The sequence below is a fragment of the Sinocyclocheilus anshuiensis genome, unplaced genomic scaffold (assembly GCF_001515605.1).
Source record: "Sinocyclocheilus anshuiensis isolate Anshui unplaced genomic scaffold, SAMN03320099.WGS_v1.1 scaffold1804, whole genome shotgun sequence".
Lineage (NCBI taxonomy): Eukaryota > Metazoa > Chordata > Actinopteri > Cypriniformes > Cyprinidae > Sinocyclocheilus > Sinocyclocheilus anshuiensis.
The window spans coordinates 39462-53725 of record NW_015555844.1 but is presented as its reverse complement, the minus strand read 5'-3'; the positions used below and the strand labels follow the sequence as shown (position 1 = coordinate 53725).

Here is a 14264-nt window from a genome sequence, read left to right as displayed (position 1 = left end):
TTTCTCATATGCAGATTAAAGTTAAAATATCTAATTAGCAAATTTGAGTAATTGCCATCCTTCACTACAGCCCTCTAGTGGTTTTCAAAATCATAGCCAACCCTACTTTTGTCTACAAAACACTTGGCTGGATGTATAGGTTACGGGGTGATGACATGAAGTCTTGACATCACAAATGTTTGTTATAATTATAAGTGTATGTCATTAATAGGTTTCTTAATTTTATTCTCAATTTTATTTGTACTTTTCTTAAGGAGTTTTGTGCAACTGGGCACTAATTAATAAAACTGGGCACTAATTAAAAAAAATAATTCGTCTTTCATAATTCGTCTTAAATTTTTAATATGTATATTTACAATCATTAAAAAAAGCAACAGAAACAAAAATCCTCAATTTAGAAATATGTTGCCATCAGAAGAGACATGAAGCCACTATTCGTTTAAAACAAGAAACTGGAGTTTAAACTTTTTAGGACATACAGACCACATGATCATATTATATAGCCTTTCACAGTTTGTACTGAAGCTGATGTGATGTGTGCCTGTGAAGCCACAAGGCTACAGGTCTTGAGCATGTCATTGTGATTTTGTTGTGGTCATCACAGATTTCAGTTCAGTCCATCCTTTGTTAATCTTTTAATGTAGCCTATTAAAAAGGTTCTTGATTAATATCAGGCTCATCTGACGAGAGAGATTTTAGACACATTTACACTGTCTGCTGTCTTCACTAAAAAATAAGACTGCAATTTTGATGACTGCACAGTTTTGTGATCACATTTGATTTCCCTTCATCTGCTATGCAGTCAAGAAACACTTACTTAGAACTTAAGAAGGTCAAGTTACCACATGACCAGCAGAAAACCACAACTAGCACACTGCCTTTATGTCTTTATGTTATAGAAATAATTTTCTCTAAACATACTTCTTTTAAAAATGGCATATATAAAGGTATTTACTGCTGGTGGCTGCTGGTGTTACTCATGCAGTTATTTGCCTGAGAATTTAAAAGTAGATTATGAAATCATCTCTGAAAGAAAAGATCAGTGGGAAAAAAATCTGGCACAGCACTTTTTGACATAAACACATCCTTCGGGTTGCTCATCTCCTTCATTGCATCTCTGGTGATGCTCGTTTTGTCATTGCTCACCTGTTTCTTACTAGTTTAGGATAAATCTGTCAGGAATATGATCAACTTTGGATATTTGCTTCTCTTTCTCATCGGTGAGTTGAACTGTCTTTTGTGTCAGAACTAAACTATATTTACATTAATTTAAGCTAACATTTTACTTGTTACTTTTAATGTTTTTGTTTAGGCCTTACTGCATCGCACCTGAATAATCCACCTGTGTTTGCCAAACCGGGAGAAACTATTAATATGTCGTGCTTTTACCAGAGCCAAATGGCTATGCACTTCTCATGGTACAAGCATGAACTTGGAAAGAACCCCAGGCTCATCTCCACCATATACAAGTATGACAACAAAGCCCGGTTTTACCATAATTTCGAGAATAGTTCACGCTTCTTTGTGCAGAATGACAAGGGTGTGCATCGTTTGGTGATAAGAAACATACAGCTCTCAGACTCTGCAACATACTACTGTGGAAGCGCTTATTCCAATGTAATGGAATTTGTCGAAGGGACAGAGTTGATAGTTGAAGGTAATTATATATTTTTGTTTTAAATAATTTTGAGTTACATCAAGCAATGCAGTAGAAAACCACGTTGGGTTCCCACCAGAACCTTTCAGTGAACAGTTCTTAAACAATTATAAAAAATGATAAAGAACCTGTTGTGGAATGAAAAAGTCCTTTGGATATTAAAGGTTCTTCATGGAACCATCGATGCCAATAAAGAACCTTATTTAAAGAGTGTGTATAAAGTGAACCTATATAGTGGTAGTGAAGTTATTACCTAAATGCTAACTTTTTAAAACAAAGTACAATATTTGAATGCAGGGTCCATAACATCTTTCACAAAACTCACTCAATAATTACATTTCCATACAGGGGTGAAAAGCGACACTGTTGTCAAACAACCTGCATTAATTCCATCACATCATGGAGATTCAGTGAGTCTTACCTGCACAGTTTTAAATCAGAACTGTGTGGGAAACAACAGTGTGTACTGGATCATACAGGAATCAGAAGAATCTCGCTCAAGATTCATTGGCGCACATGGGACAAGTATTGGTCGGTGTGAGTGGAGCTCTGAAGCTGGTTTTAGAGCACGTCGATGTGTCTACAGCTTTTCTAAGAAAGACCTCAAACTTTCTGATTCTGAGACTTACAACTGCACTGTCGCTGCATGTGGGGAGATACTGTTTTGGAATGGCACCAAACTGGACATTATAGGTATGTTCTTAAAGAAGTAACTGGTAAAAAAAATAATAAAGTAGCACTTTTATGGTGTGCTAACATTATATCCACCATTTTGACTTTTTCAGGTGCTGATTCAGCAGAACAGATGATGACTTTTGTAATTCTTTCCATTGTTAGAACATTCCTTCTTTTAATTACCATTGCCTCAATTACTTTTTGGTACTGCATGAATTCAAAAAGAAATTCAAAAGATGGGTGTTCTCCACCTGCCATTACTCTCTGAGATAGACGATCCTGACCAGAAGGAAGACCAGGTCTTTTGACGAAATCTGCTTCTGATCATCTATAATATGTAACATATCACCTCAAATTCATGTATGATATGGAATAAGCAAAGACATAATCTGAAACTTTTAACTTTTGTTTCATGTAACAATGTTCTATCATATGAAAGCCCGTTTCTGCCACTGAATAAAGAATAAAACAAGGTAATTGCGACTTTTTATCTCACAATTCTGACTTTTTTTCTCAGAATTGTGAGACATAAACTCGTAATTCTGACTTTTTTTTCTCGGAATTCTGAGAAATAAAATCAGAATTGTGAGATAAAAAGTCGCAATTACCTTGTTTTATTTTTTATTTAGTGGCGGAAATGGGCTTCCATACTATCATGACTGTCCAGTATGAATAAACTGTGCAGTGTCAAACCATGTTTATTTCTGGTTCATGGGAGAAGTACATGACTACCATGGCATATACATTTTTCAAACATGTTCTCATGTCTTGCAAATTAATTAAATAAAATTAAATGTCTGAATTATGCAGAAATGAGAACTGCTTACTCATTCAACAGAGATTAAAATGTTCTTAATTCATACATTTATTCCATAACAGATAACAGATTGTATAGATGTTCTTCAGGACACACACAAGCAAGTTTTATAAATGCATTAAACCAATGATTAAACAGATGTTTGACAATAAAAAATAAACACAGTAATAACACAAATGACAAGGGTATTTACAGGCACAGAAAAGGTTGAATGGTTAGCATGGTAGTTTGTATTGAACATTCTGGTAAGGAACAATTATGTGGGCATCTGATTTAGTGAATTTCCAAGCAAAACCTATTAGAGGAAGTAGAAACAGCCATGAGAATATATATATGCATTACCTTTACATGCAAATAATGTAAAAGTGTTTAGAAGATGCAGCAGGCCTATAAATTTCACAAGCAAATAATTCATTCGTTTATTATTGCATAAACATACAAAATATGGCTGTAAAGCAAAAAGATCCAAATGTAACAGAATGTACAGTACTTAACCCAGAACAGCTATTTAGGGTAATTGCCATTTGTTAGTTTTGAACATCCAATTTCATCCAACTCAACAAATGAGTGCAGATGTAGTATAGAAACAAACTAGCAATAGTTGTTCTGGGAAAGTGTTTTACATAAGATTTACTTATAAGACAATTAGACAACATAGACTTACTTGGACAGAGGAGGATGTCTCAATTCAGTGAACTTTCAGTATAGAAGTGAAAGAAACTGTGATTAGACAACTATCAATAAAACACATAACAGATACAGATAAGAATGCACTTACCTACAGTGTCTTGTTTTTATGTTGTTTGATGATTATAATTATTATTACTGCTGAAATGATGTTTGAAGACACCAAAATGAGAGTCACTGGATTCATAATGTTCTTATCTGCAAAGCATGTATTGCACATGGTTGTTTATAAAGTACCAGCATAACATTCATAAACATTAAATAAAATCAATGCTCTGAATATTACCAGTGTCAGCGATAGTCAGTTTAGTTCCATGACCAATGATTATTTCTCCATCTACATCCATGGCACAGTAGTAGGTACCAGTATCAGAGAGTGGGAGGATCCTCATTGTGAAGTTGTAAACACACGTTTGTGTAGCAGCCATTATATAATGAGCATCTTTGTTGCCATCTATAATTCTAGCCCGGGATTCTCCTGAGCTTTGCTTGAACCAATAGACATTGGGTTTTGCACAGTCATCCATGAATCGAATTGTACACTGCAGAGTGATGTTATCACTAAGATGAACAGGTTCTAAATCAGGTTGCTGTAGAATTCTTCTTTTATTTGAATGTTTTCCTTAAAAATTAATCCAAAATATAGCAGTTCATTGTTTTAGACAACAGTCCGAATGAGTTCAAAGCTTTGCAATAATACAACTGAATACTTACTTGCTATCATCAGAAAAGTTCCAGAACTGAAATACAATGCAGTGAGCTTAATCACTCCACAATAATAAGATGCTACATCCTCTTGTGTCATTCGGAAAATGTTTAGATGATAAGTTCCATTCCCCATTGTCACACCGAGGCGTCCATCATCAAAGCCTTTTAGAAAATGGACGTTGTTCCTATAATAGGACATTGCTATGGGCTGTGGCTTCTTTCCTAATAGTTGCTTATACCACACAATGAGATTAAAATCTTTTTTGAGAACATAACATTGTATTGTCACACTGTCTCCAATTTTGGCTTGTTGCACAGGTTTCAGTTGGTTAATAGTTTGGGCTGTGAAGCAACCTGAATATAAAAAGTAAATAAAAAAATGTCATTAAATAAAAGTCTATGCTTTAACAATATATTTGAGAAGAAGATCAACAATGTTTGCCTACCACAAAAAGCAAGGATGATTGCACTGACAGCATGCATCTTTTCTAAGCATTTGCTCATTTTGAAGAATGAGAGACACAGGCCACCAAAAGGAAAATGTTGTTTGAGTTGATTGGCATATGTTGTCAGGTGGCAGAGTTGCCTTTCATTGGTTAACCAACGGCCCTCTTTTTTTAGGACATGTTTTGACACCATACTTTAAACCCACTGGTGGAAAGTTTGCTATTATATATTTATATATAATTAACATTAAATGTCATTCTAAACCTAAACTAGTCTTGACAAACCACTGTATATATCCTTAGAAAAATTTAAGAATCTAGTTTCCAAGTTTTGATTGAAATGACGTAGTAAAATTACTTTTTTAATGGATTTGTGTAACTTTTTTTTTCACCTCTCAAATAAATTTGCCAAACCTTATGTATGTGCTCTAAAGCATTCAAAATTTACAACAATTTGAGTTGGAAATGTCCCTTTTCAGGTCTATGCTCAAAAAGTGGGACTATCAGTTAACAAGGTACATTTTTAAGATCAATGTCAAATTCTAACATTTATTTTAAATAAATCAAATAGGAAAACAAGAGGTTATAAAAAAAAGGCCAGACATACTTGGAATAAAAGTGACAGACTAACCTAATTTGAATAATTTGAATCTAATCTGAATAATGATATTTTGCTAACTTTGCATTACATATGCATTCTTAATTTTTACATTTAGTTTTGAAGTTATGGTGGCCTGTTTTTGTTCTTTATTGATATGCTACAACAATTAACCTTTAGGAAACTTTGAAAAATAGGCCACTTTGTGTTCCATCCTGTCTTTGAAACCACATCATGTTTCTCTCTTAGTTTCTGGTTCTTGTGGGCATGTACAAGGGTCTCAACAGCTCATTAAATATATATGCATATTTGCCTCTGACCCCATTACAAGACATAAAAGAAGGCAAACAAGGAAAGAAGTCAGAAGTACTGGATGTTATTATTATTATTATGTTCTAAACCCTTCATATTTGACATATTAATTCTTAAATGATTACAAGTTGTGCTTAGTTTGAGTGCATATCAGTTTTAATATTGATCAGGTCCAGTTTTAATAATATCAGTTGAATATTGATTATGGACTATAAGCTGAAACAGCTACTACAGAAACTTTAAAGTAGAAGTGCAATTTTAATAATAATGTTGCAAAATATACTGAAAGCAGGAAAGTACATATTGCAGGGGTAAAGAAGTATCAGGTTAATCAGCTCCAATTACTGATTGCCTTCACCTCAATTAAAGGGTTACTCCAGCCCAAAATGAAAAAAATGTAAAAGCTTCGTTCATCTTCGGAACACAATTTAAGATATTCTGGATGAAAACCGGGAGGCTTGTGACTGTCCCATTGACTGCCAAGAAAATTACACAAGGACCAGAAAAGTATGAAAGACATTGTCACAAAAGTCCATCTGCCATCAGTGGTTCAATTGGAATTTCATGAAGCGACGAGAATACTTTCTGTACGCAAAGAAAACTAAAATAACGACTTTATTCGACAATTCGTCTCCTCCGCGTCACCATAGAGCCATTTTGGAGAGTATCCACTGAACGTAAACTGCGTGTATACTGTTCTACTTGTCTGTGTCAGCCGCACCACACGGATATGTTTTATACGTTTATTTATGCTTTGATTTGAATGAAAACAGCGTATCCATGTGGTGCGGCTGACACAGAACAGCATACGCAGTTTGCGTTCTGTGGATACTCTCCAAAATGGTGCTACGGTGATGCGGAGGAGACGAATTGTTAAATAAAGTTGTTATTTTTGTTTTCTTTGCGTACAAAAAGTATTCTCGTCGCTTCATGAAATTCAGATTGAACCACTGATGGCAGATGGACTATTGTGACGATGTCTTTCATGTTTTTCTGGGCCTTGACAGTGTTATTTACTTGGCAGTCAATGGGACAGTCACAAGCCTCCCAGTTTTCATCCAAAATATCTTAAATTGTGTTCCGAAGACGAACGAAGCTTTTACGGGTTTGGAACGACATGGGGGTAAGTGATTAATGACAAAATTTTCATTTTGGGGTGGAGTAACCCTTTAAGGAGCTAAAAACCTCCATAGTAAAGCATAAGGTTTTATCATTATTAAAAAAAAAAAAAAAGTCATCAACAGCTGTGCTGCAGTTCAAAGCAATATGCGGAGGACAAGAAATAGCTTAGCTTTCTTCAGTGATGTCCGACATTGTCATTTGACATTTAAGGCTGGAGTAGATTGTATCCTTTCTCGTCATTCTTGGCTCAGTCTCTGAACTCTCTCTACTGGCATTGCTTTCAGGGAATTGTAGGGTTGTGTAGTTTGGGTTCAGACTTTCTTGATTCTGTGAGGGGAGAAAAAGGGAAGGCATTTGCTCAATGAATGCAAATACCAACTTTTATCACAGCAACTTTATCTGCTGCGTTCCTGATGCTCAATCAGTTGATCATAGTGGTATCAGCGCTAATGTCATGGGTTAAATTCCCAGGGAGTGCATGAACTGATAAAAAGTGTACTTTGAATGCAATGTAAGTTTTAGATGAAGTGCATGGATGTAAATACTGCAGTGTCAAAATACTAAGAGATTCTGACTTACCAGAGAAGAACTGAAATCAGGCTCAGGTGTGTCTGGTGGAGACGGGTCAGAAACTTCTGAAACATATTAAAACGTGCTTTGTAGTGCCAGGAAAGTAAAACAATAAGTGGAAAATAAATAATGGGGTTAAAACAACTGAGCTCTTTATTTCATAATTGAAATGTACCTGCATGCAATTCACTTGGTCTCCTCAGTCTTTTACATAGCATTATGTAAAAACATTTTCCCCATGTTTTAGAGAATCAGGTTCAAGTTCAAAACTTGCCTTACCATGAGGTGTTTGTCTTCAATACTCTCATTTTGCTCTTGAGTGGAATAATCAACATATTGCTATGTAAAAGACTGAGGAGACCAAGTGAATTGCATGCAGGTACATTTCAATTATGAAATAAAGAGCTCAGTTGTTTTAATATTTAGGTTATGCAAATGAATAAGCTGGTGTATCAGTAATGTACAAGAAACAAATAACAGGAAAAAATCTATTTATGGTGAATCTCTCTCTCTATATATATATAATCTCAATATATATATATGAACTAGTGTCAAATACTTTTTAATCTGTGTTGTATACGTTGTATGTTATATGTACATATGATACTTTTCTTTTGCTAAATTCTTGTAATAGAAAAACTTTCGTTTTAGTAGTAATCGCTGAAGTAGATCTTACCTTTAAAAGAGAGACTTACATTTGCACAAATGATTTGGTTACTCCATGCGCATTGATAATCTAAGGGTCCTTTTGAACTTTCGATACTAAAAGTGAAGCATTTATGTTCATGTATATTATAAATGTTTGCGTCGCATTTTACAACTTTACATGTTTCGTAAACATTCGCATTCATTTTTTCACCTATAGAGGAAACCACAAAATAGGCCTGTTAATGTTAATAAATATATCTGAAACACTCAAGTACTGACAATGTAATATGATACAAGAGGAAATTAACTTACACATGTTGGGTATGAAGAGTGTCTCACATGATCAGAGTTCTCAGAGATCTAAGGGGGGACAGGCTTTGAACAGTGGCTTATATAGACCACCATATAGACAAAATCACCTTTCAGCTCAAGAGGAGCTGTCATTAGTGTGTGAAAGTCAGTTTGGTTTTAACACTGGTGGTGAAGATACAAACGCCCACACCTAATAAATTATATAGTATATGGCCTAGAAAATCACTGGTGCAGTCCTCTCATATCAGTAAAATACCTTCAAAAATGTCCTGATTTATAATTCAGTAATTATGTATGTAAAGGAAATACACACAATACATGCTGTTTGTTAGACAACTCAGAGCTAAACAACTGCATTACCCAATCAGAATGTTCTTTTGATAGTTTGCTTAAAGGTGATGTTTAAGTTTTGTACCAGTACTTGTATCTTTCTCCATTGACGGCTATTAATACTTATTGTGTGGAAACACTACACCTGGAGAGAACTTCTTCAGACACTGCAATATGATGATAACAGGACATGATGCCACATTCTAGAGCTTCTGTTTTTAATAAACATTCAAATAAAAATTATATGCAAAAATTTGGAATTAGTGCTCCACTTTCTCACAACACTGCAAAGATGTTACTTTGAAGTTTGTTCTTTTGAGGTCATTCTGTGAATTTAAATGCAAATTTAAATATAAATCCTCAGTTGGTGGAAGGTCTTGTGCTTTGATAAATCACAGGTCAGTGTTCACCCAGTATCATGCTGCAATTTTGCCATCAACATATTTAATGCTAATATTTCACACAAGTATAGAAAATAATTGTGGTCATTTCCATTTTGGAGGGCTCTTTAAAGCATGAAATGGACTTAAATTTTCCCTGTGTGCTCTGGACAGTCACTAGTAGGTGAAGGGTTTGGTACTGTGCCATCAGCCAAACAGCATTTAAGTGGCATCATCAGTGAGGAAAAAAATAAAAATAAAAAAGTTACAATAAGAGGACACGTTTTTTTTTTTTTTTGGTCATGTATTATTCTGAGCATATGCACATGTTGGTTGGTCTCAGAAAAATTGAGCAATATTCACAAAACCACAGTTGTCTCAGTTGTTTTCAGTTGTCTTTTCACATAAACTATGATAAGGGAAAGTATTTAAAAAATACTTCTGAGAACAACAGGCCTGGTATCAGGTTTGGTATGTGTTAGCTTTAACTGCCCAGGCTATGCAGTATTTCCGTAACAAAGCTCACATAAAAGAAAATAATATTGAACAAATAATAAAATACAGTAACAAAACAAAAAGGAGAAAAAGACAAAGTGACTGTAATAGTAAAAGATCTAAGGCAGGGGTGTCCAACCCTGCTCCTGGAGAGCTACTGTCCTGCAGACTTTAGTTCCAACCCTGCTCCAGCACACCTGTCTGTAATTATCAAGCAACCCTGAACACCTTGATTAGTTGGTTCAGGTGTGTTTGATTGGGGTTAGAGCTGAAATCTGCAGGATGGCAGCTCTCAAGGAGCAGGGTTGGACACCCCTGATCTAAGGTAATAGACAACATTAGTTTGCATAAAATAACGTTTTTTTTTTCTTTCAAAAACGGAGGTCAAGCAAGGGAGGAAATGTCAAAGGCAAGATATTTTAAAAGCAAGAATTTGTATTATTTGTTCCAACATGAATGATTGCCATCTTCAGATAACAGCTATTTTATAATAGATATTTTATAGTATAATATTTTATAACCAATTTGATTGTATCTTGCACTGTTTAGTTCATCATGCTTTATGCATTGGCACATTTGGATCACTAAAGTACAGAAAACATGTTTAGGTTTTCCAGTGGTTCCTCTGTTAGGACCGGATCTGTGAATAGACGTCAGTATGCTGGGAAATGATGTGTTGTTTAGCACCTCTAGAGGGCCCTGACTTACTGCTGAAACTCACAGATGTGTAAGTCAAGGCATCTGCATCTCCAACCTGATAAAGAAAGATTCTTGATCATTTCAAACATTTCTGTTGGAAAGGCATCTCTTCATAATCTGACACGCATATTTAAGGAAACTAAACATTAAATTATTGAAAACATGTAAAACTAAAAATGTTACAAACATAATATACAAACATGAAACAATCATAATATACAGTTGTTCAATGTGTTCAAGAAACTTCTGAAATAACATCAAAATGACATCAAATTGATCATTATAAATAAATAAAGTTGCGAGTACCTTCAGATGAGTACCTTCAGATGTCTCTTGATTACAAGATTTGTTGACTGACACAAAGTAACAGATTCAAAGATGCTTTATATTTTTGCAAATAAAACTAGGGATTGGATTTAAAGAAAAATATGATACCTGATGAGCTGCCTTGGTCTTTACATTGCACAGCCACGAGTAAGATCATTATTAGCATAGAAATGATGTTTGATAAGACCAGTATGAGAAACAAAGGACTTCTATCTGCAACAAAATAATTATATTTTTTAAACATGAAAATACTTTGAAAATCGTATTGGTCAAAAGCCTTGCTAACTTAAAAAAAAAAAAAAAACCAGCTATTTAGTTTAAAATTGTTTATTAAAAATACATTTGTATTACTTTTTTCTACCAAAGTTATATAAAAACAATTTGAGTGATGCAGTAGTAGGCCATACATAAACAGACATTTATTATGTTAAATGTAATTTATAACATTTTGTTATTTGTAATGTTTTGTCATAATGGCAAAAGACATAAAAATGATACGGACATGATAACATTATTAAGAAACACACTGAAAATATTAATAAAACAAATTGTATTTCACTTAATAGAATTTAACACTTTACCAGGTATTGAGCTGATTTCCAAAGAAGTTCCATTTCCAAACATGATCTTGCCGCATGCGAGTACAGCACAGTAGTAAGTACCAGCATCAGAAAGGCTGAGGTTCCTCTTTGTGGAAGTGTAAATGCAGGTTTGTGTAGTAGAATCATCCTTACAGATCTCTTCATGTTTCTTCATATCATCAGTGTAAATGATGCCAGGACTGGATTCTTCTGCAGCCTCTCTGAACCAGTAAGCATGGTGTGCTCCTTTACATTTCTTATCTACCATTTGAACACTACACGTGAGAGTAATGTTGTCCCCAATGTGAACTTTATCTGAAATAAGTTCCTGAAGAACTGTTGTTGAGGTGTGCTCTTCTTTAAAGCAAAACAAAAAGCCATTTAAAAGACGTATTTTCATTATGCTATGTCTCTTCATTATAACCAATATTTATTATTTTTAACATCAACATCACATATATTGAAAGGTCAAACATACCGTTAAGCATCAAAAATGTTCCAGGTCCAAAATCCAGTTCTCCTAAAGTTATCACTCCACAAAAGTATGTTGCTATATCTTCCTTTTTTGTCAAGGAAATGTGTAAGTGATAAATGCCTGTGCTTATTGTTACATTAAAACGCCCATCATTATATCCATCAGCAAAATCAACCTTTGTCATGTAAATTTAACTTTTTGAATTGATCTGAAGCTTGGCTGCTGAATGTTTTGTGCTCCAATGCAACCTGAACTGAAAAAAGCAATAAATGTGTTACACAAATCTTTTATTTAAAATTCATTTTAGGATCTTAGTTGCTTTGGATGAATGTCTGATAATAATAAAAAAATTATAGAGTTAAAATGTATTAATAAATTGTCATAACTGGATGACTCTATTCCTTAAACAGTTAAATCAATCTATCAATCATACTTACAAACAAAGGTGAGGAATAAAACTGTGCTCATGTTGCTTTGATTTGCTAGCAAAGAATAAGAGATGGCAAGGTGCACAATCAAAGTAACTAAATCAAATGTAAACTGATCCTAGACATGATTGGTTATTCTCATATGACAAAGTCAGATTTCATTGGCTGTAGATTTTGGGTGTAAGGTGACACTCTCACAAGCAAAGATAATGGTTCTTCTTCTTATGAACACCAATAATGAAAACACAAATAAAAAATTAAGTCAATATTATATATACAAAAAAAGTTATTTAAAATGGAAATTTAAAATGACCGCTTTAAGTAATGAATGTATTTTTTATTATTTCAGACTAATTGTACAGATACATTAATTTTGATCCATTTGAATTACTCTTTTGCTATTTAATTGTGAATTTTAAATTAATTTAAGTGACCTTGGGGAAAAACAAATAAATGAAGTGTGTGCCTTAACTGGTCTTTAAAACCACAATAGCTCCATGTGAGGGGGTGTTGCTTGGCCTGTGCAAATGGGTTACTATGCTGTGTAGGCTGAGCAGAGCTTAATCAGGCTTGTTTTTAAATTTCTTTTTATTTTTTTCTATTTACATTTACGTAAGAAGTAGAGCTGGATTGCTGTGTTGTTCCACTTGCCCTTGTCCATGGTGCTGAATCATGTCAACTTCAACAAAATAATGCTTCAGTAGTGATGTACAATACATTGATGACCACAATGTTATCAATCCAGTAACAGAAAACAAGACCAATACTGAAGCCGAGATGTTCTTTTTATTTTTTTCTATTTACATTTACGTAAGAAGTAGAGCTGGATTGCTGTGTTGTTCCACTTGCCCTTGTCCATGGTGCTGAATCATTTCAACTTCAACAAAATAATGCTTCAGTAGTGATGTACAATACAGACCAATACTGAAGCCGAGATGTAATGATGGAGATTCTAATCTCAAAGATATTCAGAAAGAGACCGACGTAAGGGAATCAGTGGGCCTTAAACTCACTATGAGATCAAACTTGACAATTCCTATTTTTTATAGAATATTGCTGTGTTCATTATGAATTATTTATCCTTGCACATTATATTTTAATTAATATATTAAACTATAAAGAATAGCCAAATGAAATGAGCCAATTGTTGCCGTTTTTCTTTACAATTAACTGCATATCAAAAGTGAACTTATTTGAGACTATGCAATACAACCCCAAAATGTATGTTTTTTTTTTTGATTGAGTGATTAAATGATTGATTGTCTTATATTTTTAATATGATGCGGCCTTTTCATCTCACATTCTAGTAAATCCTCAGTTAGATTGTCTGTAGTCATGTGTCACACATTTAACAGCAAATATATTGTACATATTTGCTTGCTTTTTGTTTTAAAAGGTTATTGTACTGAAAAGTATTAGTAAAGCCCCGTTTCCACCGCAGGAACTAGGGACTTTGGGCCGGTGCTTGGTGTGTTTCCACCACAGGAACCAGTATCTAAATAAAGTTCCGGGCAAAAAAATTGCCCCTCAGAAAGTCCCTGCTCGCAAGGTAGCACTTTTTCAAAGGTCTGGAATTTTCGGGGGCGGGATTTGGGCGCTAAACATGCTGACTGGTTGAGTTCACGCAGCATTGTATTTCAAACACCATATATTCCGATAATTTTCAAAATATTACTGTTATTGTGTCATGAAATGTAGTTTTAAAAGTATTTCAGGCAAGAATGTAGTTGTTTAAAATTTTGCGGTTTATTTATAAAAACAGCGCCTATTTAAAAATTAACTCCACACGATCAGCATGTGCGCAGTGCTCATGTTTCCCGACTAGAGCAGTCTCAACTCGTGAGTAGTATATGATATCATTGTGTGTTCAAACGATCCTCATACTGTGATCCTCACCGTGTGAGTAGTATATGAGATCATTGTGAGTTCAAACGATCCTCTTACTGTGATCCTCACCGTGTGTGTAATATGTGAGCTCATTGTGAGTTCAAACGGTC

The 14264-nt window shown here is 34.3% G+C and overlaps 1 protein-coding gene and 1 pseudogene across 1 annotated transcript; one reads left to right on the top strand and one right to left on the bottom strand.

Annotated features, from left to right (window-relative positions):
• Positions 1-1158: 1158 nt before the first annotated feature.
• Positions 1159-2600, top strand: LOC107675589 (uncharacterized). Its single transcript, XM_016469995.1, has 5 exons — positions 1159-1220; positions 1313-1469; positions 1563-1657; positions 2006-2350; positions 2443-2600. The coding sequence occupies exons 1-5, from the start codon at positions 1184-1186 to the stop codon at positions 2598-2600; spliced, it is 792 nt and encodes a 263-aa protein (XP_016325481.1). The 5' UTR covers positions 1159-1183.
• Positions 2601-10385: 7785 nt separating this feature from the next.
• Positions 10386-14264, bottom strand: part of LOC107675588 (uncharacterized) — a 12340-nt pseudogene continuing 8461 nt past the window's right edge.